We start from the raw sequence: 14,872 nt of genomic DNA, 5'->3' as shown, positions 1-14,872 counted from the left end.
CAAGTGGTATTTCAGACTGGACGTGCTGCGATGATAACTCAGTTTACAACGACAAAACACACAGATCACTTTGGTCTTGTCAATGGAACCATTTGGCAACTTTTTAAAAGTAAACTTTCCATTCAGAATCTTATTGGCATCCATTTTGGCGTCTCGCCCTCGCCATCCACTCAAAACTTAACGTTAGCCTACTACCAGAGAATGTCTAATATCCGTAAACGGGCTCTGCTACTACTCTTTAGCCGGCTCGCAAGCCAAACAAGTGTGTGTGGCGTGCCTGTTGTTTTATTTCCGGTCTAGCTAGATCCGGTGTGGTGTTGTAGTCTTTCTAACGTCGGTAATTGTTGCAACAGCATGTGAAAAAAACTACAAAGTTTGCTAGGCCAAAAAGAGCGTTAATCGCGCGATAAAAAAATTGACGCCGTTAATTTAGGTTTGCGTTAATGCCGTTAATAACACGTTAAACTGACAGCACTAATATAAACTCAAGCTTCTGTGGTGCGTCGCTGTCTTCACAGCCTAAACTTTATGTCAAAAGAAACGTTTTAAATTTCAGGCGCATTCAAACAATCCCCTCACTGTAGTTTGGCTATTGTAGCAACAGCAGCTAGGCTAGCTGCTCTAGACTGACAGACTGACACCAAAAAGTTGTGTTTGGGGGCATATTTTCAGTTAGCAGATGGTACTGTTTGAATCCCGAGTCCATCTGAAGAAAATACAGACAATGTTTTTAGAATAGCTTGTCTCAAAGGGGGTTCAGCTTGTTTCATATTAAATGGACCCATCTGCAACCGACGCAAGCAAGCACACCCCACAATTTCCCCAGAAATTGTACCCTCTCCAGTTTTTGTTACATTTTGTTACATTTTGACCGGTGGGGATCTCATTCTATTATGACTGTAACTGTTAGCTGCTCCTGGCATTCTCGTATCCCTGCTCTCCTCTTTCTGTCCCCCCCCACACATTCCCTGTGGTGTGGGGGGTTTGAGCTGTCAGGACCTGCTTGGTCGTCGGTCTGCCAACGCTGGACCAGGTCGTCACCCGGAATCCAGTCTCCATGACGGCCAACAGCGAGTTTCCCGGTCCCATCCAACGTCTATAAAGCCGAACAATGGATTTTGGTCTTTCAAAACCCATTGACACTGTATAACTATGTTTAGCTTGTGTTCTGCTCCTCTCTCCTACCAACCGTCTCTGGAGGAGGGGATCCCTCTCTGAATTGCTCCTCCCAAGGTTTCTTCCATTTTTTCTGAGAGTTGTCTTCCTTGAGGGTTTAGGTTGGTTGAGGGGCAGTTCTATGGGCGCATGTGAAGCCCTCTGTGACATGCTTGCGTGTAAAAAGGGCTATACAAATACATTTAATTTGATTTTGTTTAGACGGGGGGGGGGGATCCCTCCACATCCACCACCAGATGGGCTACCACTGTAGAGCAGAGTAATGACACCGCGAATACGGACGTTTATCATCATTATTATTTTGTATTATTATTATTAAGAGGCCCCTGATTGATCGAGGCCCCGGGCTTAAGCCCAGTAAAGCCCGTGCATTAAGGCGCCACTGCCTGTCGGGGCTTATTTTCCCGATAATGACCGGCGTTCTATACATTATCTCTTATATAAAACAGAGTGCTCTGGAGCAGGTTTTCATCAAGGATGTCTCCGTACCTTGCTGCATTCCTTTTTTCCCTTGATCCTGACATGTCTCCCAGTTCCTGCTGCTGAAAAACATCCTCCGACATGATGCTGCTACCATGCTTCACTGTAGGGTTGGTATTGGCCAGGTGATTAGCAGTGCAGTTTCCTTCTGACATGACACTTGGCATTCAGGCCAAAGAGTTCAATCTAGGAAGATTCCTGGTGGTTCAAATCCTCCTCCATTTACGGATGATGGCCACTATGCTCATTGGGACCTACAATGATGCAGAATTGTTTATGTACCCTTTCCAAGATCTGTGCCTTGATACAATTATGTCTCGGAGGTCTGTGGGACCTTATAGACAGGTGTGTGCCTTTCCAAATCATGTCCAATCAACTGAATTTACCAGGTGGACAAGTTTTAGAAACATCTCAATGATGATCAGTGGAAACAGGATGCACCTGAGCTCCATTTTGAGTATAATGGCAAAAGCTGTGAAAACGTATATGATTTCTTCGTTGCTAAAAACAATTTCACAATTTTTTTAAAAATCATTATGGAGTAAGTCTATTAGGAAATAAATGAATGTATCAACTTTGGAATATGGTTGAAACAACATGTGGAAAACGTGAAGCATACAGTGTGAATGCTTTCCGGATGCACTGTACATTAAACTTCAGTTTTAGCATCAATCATAAATCAATAGGGTATAACATTGCGAAAATTTGCATCGCGGTTAGAGTTACAACAATCAGTCACTTTCCAGATCAAAAGCCAATAATTCAGTTGCAGGGGGCCTGGAATTACACATCTGCTATGAGAGATAAATCAGCAGTTGCATTAAAACCGAAAGACAATTCCTTGCTTCAGCACTTTCATAAACGGTAGGACTGTGGCACCGTCACTGTGCGGAAGGAACAACATTTATATTTTAGCGCGAGTGTTGGAGGTGTGTCATGTATTTTTCCGGGGGAAAAGTTCCTTCAGTTTTTTTCAAAATAAAAGACATTTTGACTATTGTGTTGGACGATCTAATCTCAATCGAAAGCCTACAAATGGGCATTTAGGTACTTTATTTGGATCCACACAATAAAGAATGGACAATACAAATACAAGAATCAGTATAATAGGCCTACATATGTGCATTACTTAAACCACGTGTAAACCAAAAATGAACATTAAGATTTCAATGACTTAATATTTGATAGGAAAAAACCTAGATGCGTTTTAAATAAATTGGCAGTTTTTCCTAGAAGATGCGTCTCCGGACAAACAGACAGAAAGAGTGACACAGCTCGACTCTGTGGCGCGTAGCGTGCCCACATCGGCGGTGTACGGTCTCTGAGAAGTGAGGGGAAAGGAAGCTTACTGGAGAGGGGAAAACGCTGAACTCAACAGTGTTCCACTGCTCACCGCCAGACTTACAGCCTTACATCAAGGTTCGACTCGTCCGACGTACAACATGGGTTCAATAGGCCTAATATAGAGCTGGGTATCCGTGTATGGGACGCAGACTACCCTTTTCACTTGGAGCAGCTGGAGCGCGCACGGAGCGCACAATCCCACAGTTCAATCGAGAGATGCGTTTTGACTAGTGCACCCTTGTTTAGGCTTTCAATCGAGGACAGGGTTTGCGGTGAACTTGTGTCATTCTATTAGACAGTTTTAGCTTAACACTTTATTCTTCGTTCTCATCCATTTCGTCCGCATCACGATGATGTGCTTCCTATCAACAGCTCGGTAGATTCTAATACAACGGATCTAGATTTCCGTCTGTGGAAAAGAGATGAAATGCATACGTAGGGTTTTGGAAATGAAATGAAGATCTAAAACGTGTCTCTCCAACCTGGTTGCTATGACATTTTTCGTGCACTGTCAAATGCTTGTGTTGCAATAGACAGCTCCCTATTAGTGCTGAAGGTTAACGTCGTTTCAACTTCAAATCCTTGAGTGAACTGTCAGAAGAGGACTATGCTGATGAAGGAATACAGAATATGTATGCCACTTACAGTGGAGGAGGTAAGTTAGTTTACCTAGTTTCTTTCTCGTATTTGTGAACTATACAATTTTACCCTGTAGTAAATATAATGATCATGTTATGTGGTGTTTCTGTAGAAACAGTGTTTTTCAAATGTCCCCACACTCACAATGAATGTAGTACTCACTTGAGCTTTTTGTTCACTTCACTGCAGTAACTTTCTTAACCAAGGGATGGCGCTGTAACCGATGGTAAATGCCAATTGAAAATAGATGCTCAATCTTTATAAGATCAAAGATGTAATATTTGTGGAGGAAATACGAAATACGTGGACTTGTTTAAGTTTAAGCACTGGGTTTAAGTAAGAGTAGACCTATGTATATTTTCAAAGAAGTGTTGAACTATTGTACTTGTTCAGTCCACCTGTTGATTCACCAAACTGCTGTCATATTTGACTGAGGGGTGAGTTAAGAGGAAAAGCTTTAGGTGAAAAGAAGTGGAGGATGGATAAGAGATGTGGAGTGGAGGTGAATAAGAAGTAGTAAGGAATGAAGAGGATCATTTAAAAAAACGTGCTGTAAGAGCCTCATTATCGTTTAGACCTACATCATGAAGTTGTGATAAACTTCTGTGTTTGTTTGTGTGTGCGTGCAGACGTCGGCTACTACTGCCAGCCATGATAAGCGATAGAGAGATAGAGCCACCACATCCAGCTATGGAAGCAAATCGTGACCAAAATTCAAATGAAAATGCATTTCCAGAAATGCATTTTCATTTTAAGAATGTGGCTGCATTATTTGACTCATAAATCAAATTAGTATTCAATCATCCTATTTGCATTTTCATTTTCTTCTTTAAGACTGCTCATTCTTTCCCTTAATTAAAATGAAAACGAAAAAGACATTTGAAATTTAATTTTAAAAATATGCCCCAGCAAATAGATACCAAAATTCAATTTGAAATGTAAAATTTGAAAATGAAAATGCATTTCCAGAAATGCATTTTCATTTTAAGAACGTGGCTGCAAAATCGTGACCACAATTCAAATTCAAATGCATTTCCAGAAATGCATTTTCATTTTCAAGAACGTGGCTGCAAAATCGTGACCTGACAAAAGTATCTGAATTTGAATATGAAAGATCTGAAATAATTGTGTGTCGAATTTCATAAAACTGAAATATATTGCTGTTGAATATATAATATCTGAATTATTTGTATGCCAAATTTAATACAACTGAATTATTTTGATCCAAAAATAAAACATTCTAAAATTCAGATTGCAGGAATTCAGATTCTTGAAATTCAGATTGCGGAAATTTAAATTCAGATTGCGGAAATTCAGATTTTGTCTGAACCAGGCCAAAGGTGAAACAGCTTGCTTTCACAGGAAAAAGTAGACCATTTAATAAATAGTTTTCGATGGACTCGAACGGGATGTGGATGGTTGGTCGTCCCCGTCCCATTTGAGGCTCCACAGCATCCAGCCGTTCCAGGACTGAAGAGAGGTTTACTATGGCAACCTCATTAATGTGTACGTCTGTGACGGCAGAGTATGCAGCCAAGCTCTCTGTGACTTGTTCTACTCGGTCACGGGCATCAGACTCAGATATATTATTAGTTTCTACCAGCTCAGCTAATTCTATCAGTGTCTGCACAATTTGAGGGAGCGCCATGATCTGTGATGCGTCCTCTAAAGACCTGGCAATTCAATCAATTTCCCGGCACATTTGCCATGTAATGCAATGCGTATGTGCACACCGCCCCCTACCGAACAAGATGGGTAGCTCGGTCAGCAGGGAGCTGAAGAAGAGCGGCTACTGACGTCACTCTACTGCGCCGCTCAGAATGCATTTTCGTTTTCGAATTATGGGCAGTTCTTTGCGGGCAGAACATGAAAATGAAAATGCAATGTCCGCTCAGTACTAATCAGTACTAATTTGATTTATGAGTCAAATAATGCAGCCACATTCTTAAAATGAAAATGCATTTCTGGAAATACATTTGAATTTGAATTGTGGTCACGATTTTGCAGCCACGTTCTTAAAATGAAAATGCATTTCTGGAAATGCATTTGAATTGTGGTCACGATTTTGCAGCCACGTTCTTGAAAATGAAAATGCATTTCTGGGAATGCATTTGAATTTGAATTGTGGTCACGATTTTGCAGCCACGTTCTTAAAATGAAAATGCATTTCTGGAAATGCATTTTCATTTTCAAATTTTACATTTCAAATTGAATTTTGGTATCTATTTGCTGGGGCATATTTTTTTAATTAAATTTCAAATGTATTTTTCGTTTTCATTTTAATTAAGGGAAAGAATGAGCAGTCTTAAAGAAGAAAATGAAAATGCAAATAGGATGATTGAATACTAATTTGATTTATGAGTCAAATAATGCAGCCACATTCTTAAAATGAAAATGCATTTCTGGAAATGCATTTTAATTTGAATTTTGGTCACGATTTGCTTCCATATCCAGCTACCATAGCCTACACATGCCTTTGAAGTCAGTCCTGCTCATCTACAAGTGCGACTCCACACAGAGCTCCGTCTTCTTCAGGCTGTGATGAGATGCAAGCTGTTTGATCTCCAAGCCACCGCACATTATCTTCAAAGAGCAAAAAAAATGGTGTTTCTTTCCGAAACAGACTTCTCCATGCCCCCACATTTACATCCCTGAGGATGCCACTCAGGGCTTAGACAATGTTTTGTGCTGCTACTGTACTGTATGTACGGTCTTTGTGTTTCTTAGTGCTCCAAGACATGGTAGCCCCTTTCGTTTAGGCGTCCAGATTTGTGTCTGTGATTCTCATGGTGGTGTTGTTTGTTCTGAGGAGTTATTATTTAGTTTGAGTAATTGTAGTGTGAAGGATTTGAGAAGGACAGCGGGTCTAGAAAGTCCCGGCTATTCACGCCTAAATATGGTACCTCCAAGACTAGAGCTACACATTTCATCACATTTAAATTATGTTTCATTATCCTACGTATATTGCAAACTTATTTGTTGCATACTGTTAAGAGATACTATTGAGGAACCATGCCTTCGACACACAGACACGGACAGGAAGTTAACTTCCAGAGGATTTAATTAAGGTAGTTTAATGACAAGGGTCGGGTTTCCTAGATTCGTTAAGAAGCTCTTAACGGTAAGAGCTTCTTACGAACATTCTAAAAGCGTTCTAGAGCGCTCTTAGAACGTTCCTAAAAAGATCTTAGCGTTAAGAGCTTCTTAACGAATCTGGGAAACCCGGCCAAGGTGGGTAGGGACGTAGCCAGGCAGATGGGGCAGGCAGGGTAGGCTGGGTTGACACTGGCAGGGTAGGTAAGGCTGGTTGGTAGGCAAGCAGGGAGAACCTGAAGACACAAGAAAAAACACAAAAGCTGACAACAAACTTGGACCTCCAAGAGAGAGTTTTTACAAAAGTGCATAGGTCACTCATCATAACAACGAGATAGCCCCAAACATTGCAGGTAGCCAAACAGGAAGCATACATTGTGAAACCAAACTTCTATGGTACTAATGCTGAGGGCTGTCTGTCGTACTAGCACGTCGTATATATGCGTCATTGTCAATGTGTTGTGACGTTAGGCTAGCACTGAAGTGGCTAGCAAATTAGCTACTTCAGCACTTTTTACCACAAAAACATTGTACTGTCTTTTTCTGAACCATGCAATGGAACGTAAATCCCAATACAAGCTACTCAATCGGGAGCAATACGAACATTTTGACACCAACATTGTCTATGTAGAAGGGCTGGGCGAGAAATCGATAAAAAAACTATCGAAGTAAAGACTTCCCTCGATAAAGATATCGTAACATTAATTCATTTTCAATAATATCGATAATGTCGATAGAGAATAATTAGGAACAGCAGTCCATTAAATTTCTGTGATGCAGCAGGAAGTGGCGGAGAAATGTTAGCCTACGCTCACTAGAATATACTGAGCACCTCGAGTGGAGTAGCTAATGTTAACCGCGGAAAATTAGTCTTATTGAAAATAGTGGCAGCGATAGCCACGGCGAGGTAGCAACTTACAATGAAGAAATTATTGATAAAAAGGGTTCGTCTTCTTCAGTTATTTGGAAGTTGTTTGGCTTTTTGAAATTCAGGCTTTTTGACCTCTTGAGAGGTCCGCAAACGGTTTTGCGGATTTCTTAGAACGTCTCTTGACCAATAAGAACTGTGTATTGGTCCAATTATAATAAGAAACCTTTTTTACCACCTGAAGCAAAATCATTCGTTGGAACATGCAGAAAGTGTGAGTTTGCGCCAAGGCATTGATAGGTAGCCTATTGATAAAAAGCAAGGTTTTAAAAAGCTTAAGTTACTTGCCACCAAGTACGTGCTCCCTGGCCGGAAACATTTCTCTCACACCGCTCTGCCTAAACTTTATGCCGAGTGTAGGGAAAAAGTTGAGGAAGAGACTTATTTAGCTACTACTACAGATCTGTGGTCTATCGTTTAATTATCGTTATCGAATGTAAATATAAATATCTATATCGATAATTTTTTACCCATATTGCCCAGCCCTACTATGTAGTGTAAATATTCACCTTTTTTAGGGGTGGGAAAATGATCATATATTAGAGAAGGTGACCCCTTGCTGTCGGCAAGCACACCCAATTACGTGAGTTTTTCTTCTTACAGTAACTGGAGGTGTGATATTAGAAGTCGATCTTAACAGTAATTCTTTTAATTTTGTTTAGCAGTGTATAATCAGATCTTCCAGGCAAGGCATTTCATCCCAAAAAATACACCACCCCCTCGTCTACCCATTAAAGTGCAATCAGTCGGTGTCCGTCCAATAAAATGTAAGTGGTCTTTGTTGGCATCCAACCTATGATGGATTTAGCCTTGGATTTTACTGTAACTATGGGAACTGTATGACCAGAGCCACCAGCTCAACCTTGTGGTTTAACTCTGTTGCAATATCTTGCTTCTGAACCTTACCTTGTGAGAGGCTTTTGATTCAAGTTTCACATTATGAAAAAAGGTTCTGCTGATTTTATTGTATGTTCAGTGTGGTGGCTTCACTGTGTAAAATACAGTTGACTGTATTCAGCTGTAGTTATTTTCTGTCTCATGTCATCACAGAACATTGGTTTAGACATACTGTATAGAAATACATCTATTTTAACCATTGCCATTTGGAGTTTCACTCTCTAAAAAAAAATATTGATTGTAATCTAGCTATCATCGCTCCACCATCAACCCTTAATGGTTTCTGTGGCTTTCATGGTGTTATTACAGCCCTGTCACATCCCAGAACCACTTTCCTCTCCCACAGCGCTGCCTATTCGCTATTGGCTATAAACAAGATGGCAATCCTCGGTTCACTTGTGATTGAAGATAATATTTTCCCTCAACCATGCTGCTAGACAAGCTACAATAGATCTGTTTATGTCGTAGTAATTGGACTGTCGTTCGGCCAGGAGTTGATGCTCCTGGACTGTGTAGTCTCACTGCTCTCTGGATGTGTCAGAGACGTGGATGGACGGCCTAGCCTTTCTGATGCTTGTTTAAAGCAAATGTGGTGTTTCCGGCATTAGGCAAGTCATATAGAAGATTTGGGTTAGGTTAAAGCACACACCAACATTTTTCCTGACCAACCTGTCAGCTCAATAATATTATCTTTTAGTAATGATAATCCATTAAATAAGAGCATGTATCACATACCAAGGTCACATGAACCATTTGGATAGATTTTTCATATTAATTGAGCCTGCGACTAAAGCATGGGATTTGAATACAAATGATCTAGAAATGTGAAAATGTCTTGGTAATTACTTGGTAACGACAAGGACTTGTCGTTATTATCTGTTCCTCTCATAAACTGTTCTGTTCCCTTAATAAAATAACGGATTCAGTCCTTCAGCTTAGGTGTCATCTACATTTGTATGAATGTCTTACCCTATTCAACACAGCTCACGATCTGGACATAGCACATCAAGTGGCCTTGCATCATTCAGGCAATGCTAAATAATACTGTCAGAGGGCTGTGATTTTTCACAACCTGAGATCATCCATAAAAAATATCCAACTTGTTTTGCTATCTTTTTTAATTGACCTTAAAAAGCCTAGCGACACAGCATACATTTTACTGAGGAGAGAATTCAGGCATCAAGACTCAATTTAGGGACGTTTGTGATGTTTGTAAACCCTCTTGTTTTGCTGTGTTTTGCTGTGTGCTTTGACCCTCTCACCAATAGCTAGCACCAGTTCCCTGGCATCCTTAGCTTCTGTGTGGCAACTTTTCCCACAGACTCTTAACTATCACAGTTTGGTTCATCTTCAGACTGCTCCTTACCTGCTGATGACTCTCTTACATCTACTACAGACAGAACTCACATACACTTCCATGGCACCGAGTGACAGATGGTTAATGAAGGGTGGATGGCTATTCTGTGTGTGGGAATCTGTGGGTACGCAGATGCATATCTGTGGTGACATGGCATGCTTTTCTTTTCAAGGGGTTACAGCTGACTACAACCTGTTACCCGATGACTGTGATGTACCCTGAGGACGTGTTCAGTATTCAGCTCAAGGGTCACGGTGTGAGAATCATGTGCCGGTACAGCTTCAACAAACCCTCTGTGTGTGTGTGTGACTTTGATTATGTGTGTATCTACAGTGTATAGACAGGATGTCAGGTGTAGGATCAGTCCTCCAGACCCTGGGCTGTTCCTCACCTTCCTTGGGAAATCTTGAGCTCAGGACCGAGACTGGGACTGGGCTCAGACTCACCAGATGGAGTGAAGCTCAGTCCCCAAAACCTGGCAGACGTCAGTGGAGGATGCAGCGTATGTGTGTGTATGTGTTTGGGATCTGGTTTTAACATTGAGTGCAAGTAAGATGCTGGGGGCCTCTTTGTCGTGTTTGTACCTGAGAAGAGAGGTCTCCTAGATCGTAGGCAGGCTGCTTAGTAACAAGGCCTACTAGCTCCTTGTGAAAAGACAGAACACACAACCACCAGCCTGTCATTGTTACCCGGGCAACTCATTCAAATGACAGGGGAAGGGTCGCTTCTGCATAATCTGTTTAATCAAGCTGTGGGGTCACAAGAGCCATGTGCTCGCTAGCCCTGACTGTTGTCACTGCGGGGATTGTAATCAGAGTGGTCTGGTGTCGCTTCCTATACACCTGGTCTGGACTAGGGTGAGTAAGTAGAGGCCCGTGTAACAGGAAATATTCTGACGACTTCAACAAAATGGTGCTTGTTGGTGTTTTTATGTCTGTGTGTGTGTGTTTGTGTGTTCTTTATCAGCAAATTGAGCCAGATAGGGCACCAGAGCAGCTATTATCTTGTTGTTGAGGTGGAGTGCACTGAGTTAGACACACAATTTGACTCATTAGAAAGCCTTTCCAAAATGACACATTGTGTTTTTACTGGTTAGGTTCCCCCTTATTTGTTGTTTTTCCACCAGCTGTATTCCATTCAGGTCTGTAGTAAAGAAATCAAGCCTAACATAACCCCATTAAGATTGGGAATTTTGGAAGACTTTAAACTACCACAGAAATGAAACCTATAATGTTTCACGCTGAGCATGACACGTTTGAAAAGGCTTGCAAACTTGCACTCTCCAATTTTTTTGCAACCTTGTTACAATGCGTAAAGTTGCCTTTGCTCTTGATGTTCCTTTGAAAGTATGTTGACAAACCCACCTTGCTGCTTGTCAGAGCTGCCAGCAACATCCCTAGATAGACAGGAAGTCGCTGTCTCTCCTAACCAACTTTATCAGTGCGACTATAATTTATGTCCCCCCTTTTAGCCGTCTGGAGGACACGGTTCCATTAGTGCTTGGCTAATGGAGGATGTGGACCACAAGGCTTTTGCCTCTAATTCAGTTGAACTGTTGAGCTAGGTCAGTACGCCAGCAGGTGTGTGTGTGCTTGTCTGTGTGTATGTGTACTTTGAAGTGATGGTTTTCATTGTTAGGGTTTCTGGTCATCACCAGGCAACACTAGCCTTTGGTTTAACTCCAGTTAGGCCTGAGAGAGTCTACTAAGCCAGTGGCCATAAGATAGGCCCACACTGTGTATGTGTGTTCACCCTAAGGCAGCTGGTCTATGCGTGTCTGTGTGTGTCACCTAGATGTTCACAGAGATGTTTAATACAGGAACATGTGCAGCTGCTTCTCTGGCTCACAATTGATTCACACATCAAAGACACCAGTTCAGAATATTACTTAGAGACTCCACAAGAGATCAGAGAATTAAAGAGATACCTGCATTTAAATGGAGACCCTCAAGATTACGTGTCTCTTCCAAAAGATAATGGAGAATAATATTCTCTCTTTCATTAATGTCTGGTTGTCTTTATAATGCTGTCATTGGTTTGCTTTTTGGTGTTGCCAGTTAACAATGTGGTAATATTGAAGCAGTAGTAGATGCTTATCATCCAAAAATGTCAATCTATACTGATGGTTGCGTAACAATTCCATTTCACCATCGTCTCTCCATCGTCGCTTTCCAACACAGGAAATGAGGATCGAGTTCTCACCAGTTGTCAAGCATGTGCTAATAAGGGTTGTCATGGTGACGCCAAACCACCTGACCTTTGACCTGTGAGTGTTCTTGTTATCTTCCTGATGTTTGAAAGGTGCACTCAAGGCTAACAGAAGGGACTGTGCCAAGGAAATTCAAATTAGAAGAAAACAAGTTTTGAGTGTTGGCTTGATTAACTGTAATCCCTGCTATTGACTGTGTCTCAAAGGTAATACAAATTTGAGATTTGAACATTTATTTTCATTATTTCTATTATTATTTGACCCAAGAGACCAACATTTTAAATGACTACCTTGTCAGCTCACTGGCTTGTCAATATTCATCTGTAAAATCAATTTTCTACTTGAAATCCATAGACAGATAGAAATGAAAGTTTCAAACTGTAGGTGGTTAAATATTGGCAGAACAACCAGAAAGCAAGAGGTGAGCAAGGAGTAGGACAGTAGGACAAGGGAGAACTGAGGAGAAAGGTCTCAGGAGATGAAGAATCCACAACAATGCATTACAATTCCCTTTATACACAAGACCAACCAGTCAGACCAAATCTTGAATGGGGTGTGAGGGCCATCCTGGGACACCCACCCTTACAAAACTCTTCATTTCCAATCCAGAGACACAGGATGAAGGTGTGCAGCACAGTGCTGTACACCTCTCCAGCTCCTCCAGTGAGAGGCCATTAGCATGGAGGAGCCTTAACCAGCCAGCAGTGTGCAAAGCATTTCAACCTCACACTGACCGGCTAAATATAGATCAAAGCTTGGGATTGGGAAAAGGCCATCTCTCCACATCCAACCAGGCTTTGTTCTCGGAGGCATTCCTGAGCCACTGCTGCTTTCATGAGCATGACCCAAGGATCATGTGTACGATGAAGAGAGTTTCAGTAATCAGAACTCACTTGCGCGCGCACACACACACAGCCTCACCTACACACACAGTCACTATTCTCCACGCACAGATGCTCCTTGTTGCTAGGGAGCATTGTTACCGGACCTATTTTTGATTAAGAGGCTTTTCTTTTTGACGATGAACTGATTGTTGGGGCATCACATATGAGTGGTGTGTGTGGGTGGGTGTAGGTGTTTGTGTGTGTGTAAGTGTTCCGAGGACCATTTTACTGTATTGATATCAATCACAGGAGACCCAGCAAGTACAAAGCTCCCATAGGCAAGCAATTGGCTCATATAAAGTGTTTACAATCATTGAGTGTGTGTGTCTATGTGTGTACGTGTTGGTTTGCTGCTATCCACCCTGTCCAGTGTGTTCACACCTTGCCAGGCCAACCCTGTGGGTGAGTAGAGATTAGAGGGATGGAGGGAGAGTTCATTTCTTCCTGCAGGGCCGTGATTAACTTGACCACTCCCCACTGACCCTCTGGCAACAGACTCACACACCCCTCTGCATGGATGCACACACACACATGCTCACACATCCAGTACTTCAATAGTGACATCCACATACAGCTGACTGTCAAGCAACATTGAACTTACTTTGAAGCCCACGCTACAGTCTACCAACGCACCATCAAAAACATTTCACAATAAAAGTCTTTGCTTAGGGGTTTGTTGTTTCTGGACAAAGTTTCTTCCCTACTCCAGCCTGCCCTGCTCAGCGTGGTGCAGCAAGGCCTGACTCAACGCTCCCACTCAGGACTGGGCACAGGTGGTGCTGCCAGCATGGAGCTGTTCCTCCCTCCCTCTGACATCTGTTGCTTTAGTCTGTCTGCCCCCAGTAGACCCAACAGATCTGCGCTACAGCGATCCTGCTCTGTTTTATTCCAGCTCTTAGCATGCAAGAAATAATATAGACATATACAACCATGTTGTAAGTAGGGCTGAAGTGTGAAATGCTTGGTTATACTGCTAAAGTTATTGTACCCACAGAGAGTAGTTCCTAAAAAGTCCCCATAAATGACCGGCACATGGACAAACACACGCATATGCAAACACGTCTAGCTAATACTGCTGGCCTCACAAATTTAAAACATTCAGGACACCAAGGTCATGGGCAGTGTTGGCTGCCTGCCTGGGGGTTTCAGATGAGAGCTGTGTGTGTGTGTGTGAGTATGTTTGTGTACATGCATGTACATGTGTGTACAAGAAGAAGAGGAAGGGTCTTATCCAGCTGTTCCCCATGGGGTTTGAGGCCAAGCGTATTCAACTGTTCCTTTCTTTCTTAATCTCCTAAATCTCAATTCAACCATCCATCCATTCAACCATGCTCCTACCTGGCTGTATCCATCCATCTCTCCACATACCAAAGTTATTTTCTCTATTAAAGGTGAATATTTAACCCCACCCCCAAGGCAAAATCTGTCATAGATTAGGTTGAGACATAGGTGAAACAGCACTGCCTTGGCATGACCTGGCTGGGGAGTGGAGGATGAGGGATACCTGGAACCTCCTACCCCCTCCTGCAGCAAGAGCTCAGCTGCTCATAGTAATCACACAAACACCCTCGCACACACACAGGCACACTTGTGGGAGTTCTGATCTGCTGATAGGAAAGGAAAGAGAGAACACAAGAGAGGGAGGGAGGGTAAGAGATTGATAGAGATAGGTAAATGTGAGGCAGAGACCCTGAAAATTTAGTGTCGATGAGAATCACAATATGAGAGAATTTGGTCTGTGCTTGATTGAGTGGGAAAAAAATTACCTAGACAGAATTATTTTTTTTCTGAAGCATACTGAACTGGTAGCATGCTGACAGACAGGGCAGAGAGTCATTTTGGTGATGACAATGCCGTCTGATTCT

The 14,872-nt window shown here is 42.0% G+C and overlaps 1 protein-coding gene across 2 annotated transcripts in view; it reads left to right on the top strand.

The window, feature by feature from the left end:
- Positions 1-2,998: 2,998 nt before the first annotated feature.
- Positions 2,999-14,872, top strand: part of pitpnc1a (phosphatidylinositol transfer protein cytoplasmic 1a) — a 43,924-nt gene continuing 32,050 nt past the window's right edge. For both annotated transcript variants that reach the window (XM_047038605.1, XM_047038604.1), the window contains exon 1: positions 2,999-3,655. In XM_047038605.1, coding sequence (XP_046894561.1) covers positions 3,608-3,655 — 48 coding nt within the window. In that variant the 5' untranslated portion in view covers positions 2,999-3,607. The remainder of the gene's footprint in view (positions 3,656-14,872) is intronic.

The sequence above is a fragment of the Hypomesus transpacificus genome, chromosome 17 (assembly GCF_021917145.1).
Source record: "Hypomesus transpacificus isolate Combined female chromosome 17, fHypTra1, whole genome shotgun sequence".
NCBI lineage: Eukaryota > Metazoa > Chordata > Actinopteri > Osmeriformes > Osmeridae > Hypomesus > Hypomesus transpacificus.
Note: the sequence above shows the minus strand (reverse complement) of the source record. Positions and strands in the feature narration are given on the sequence as shown.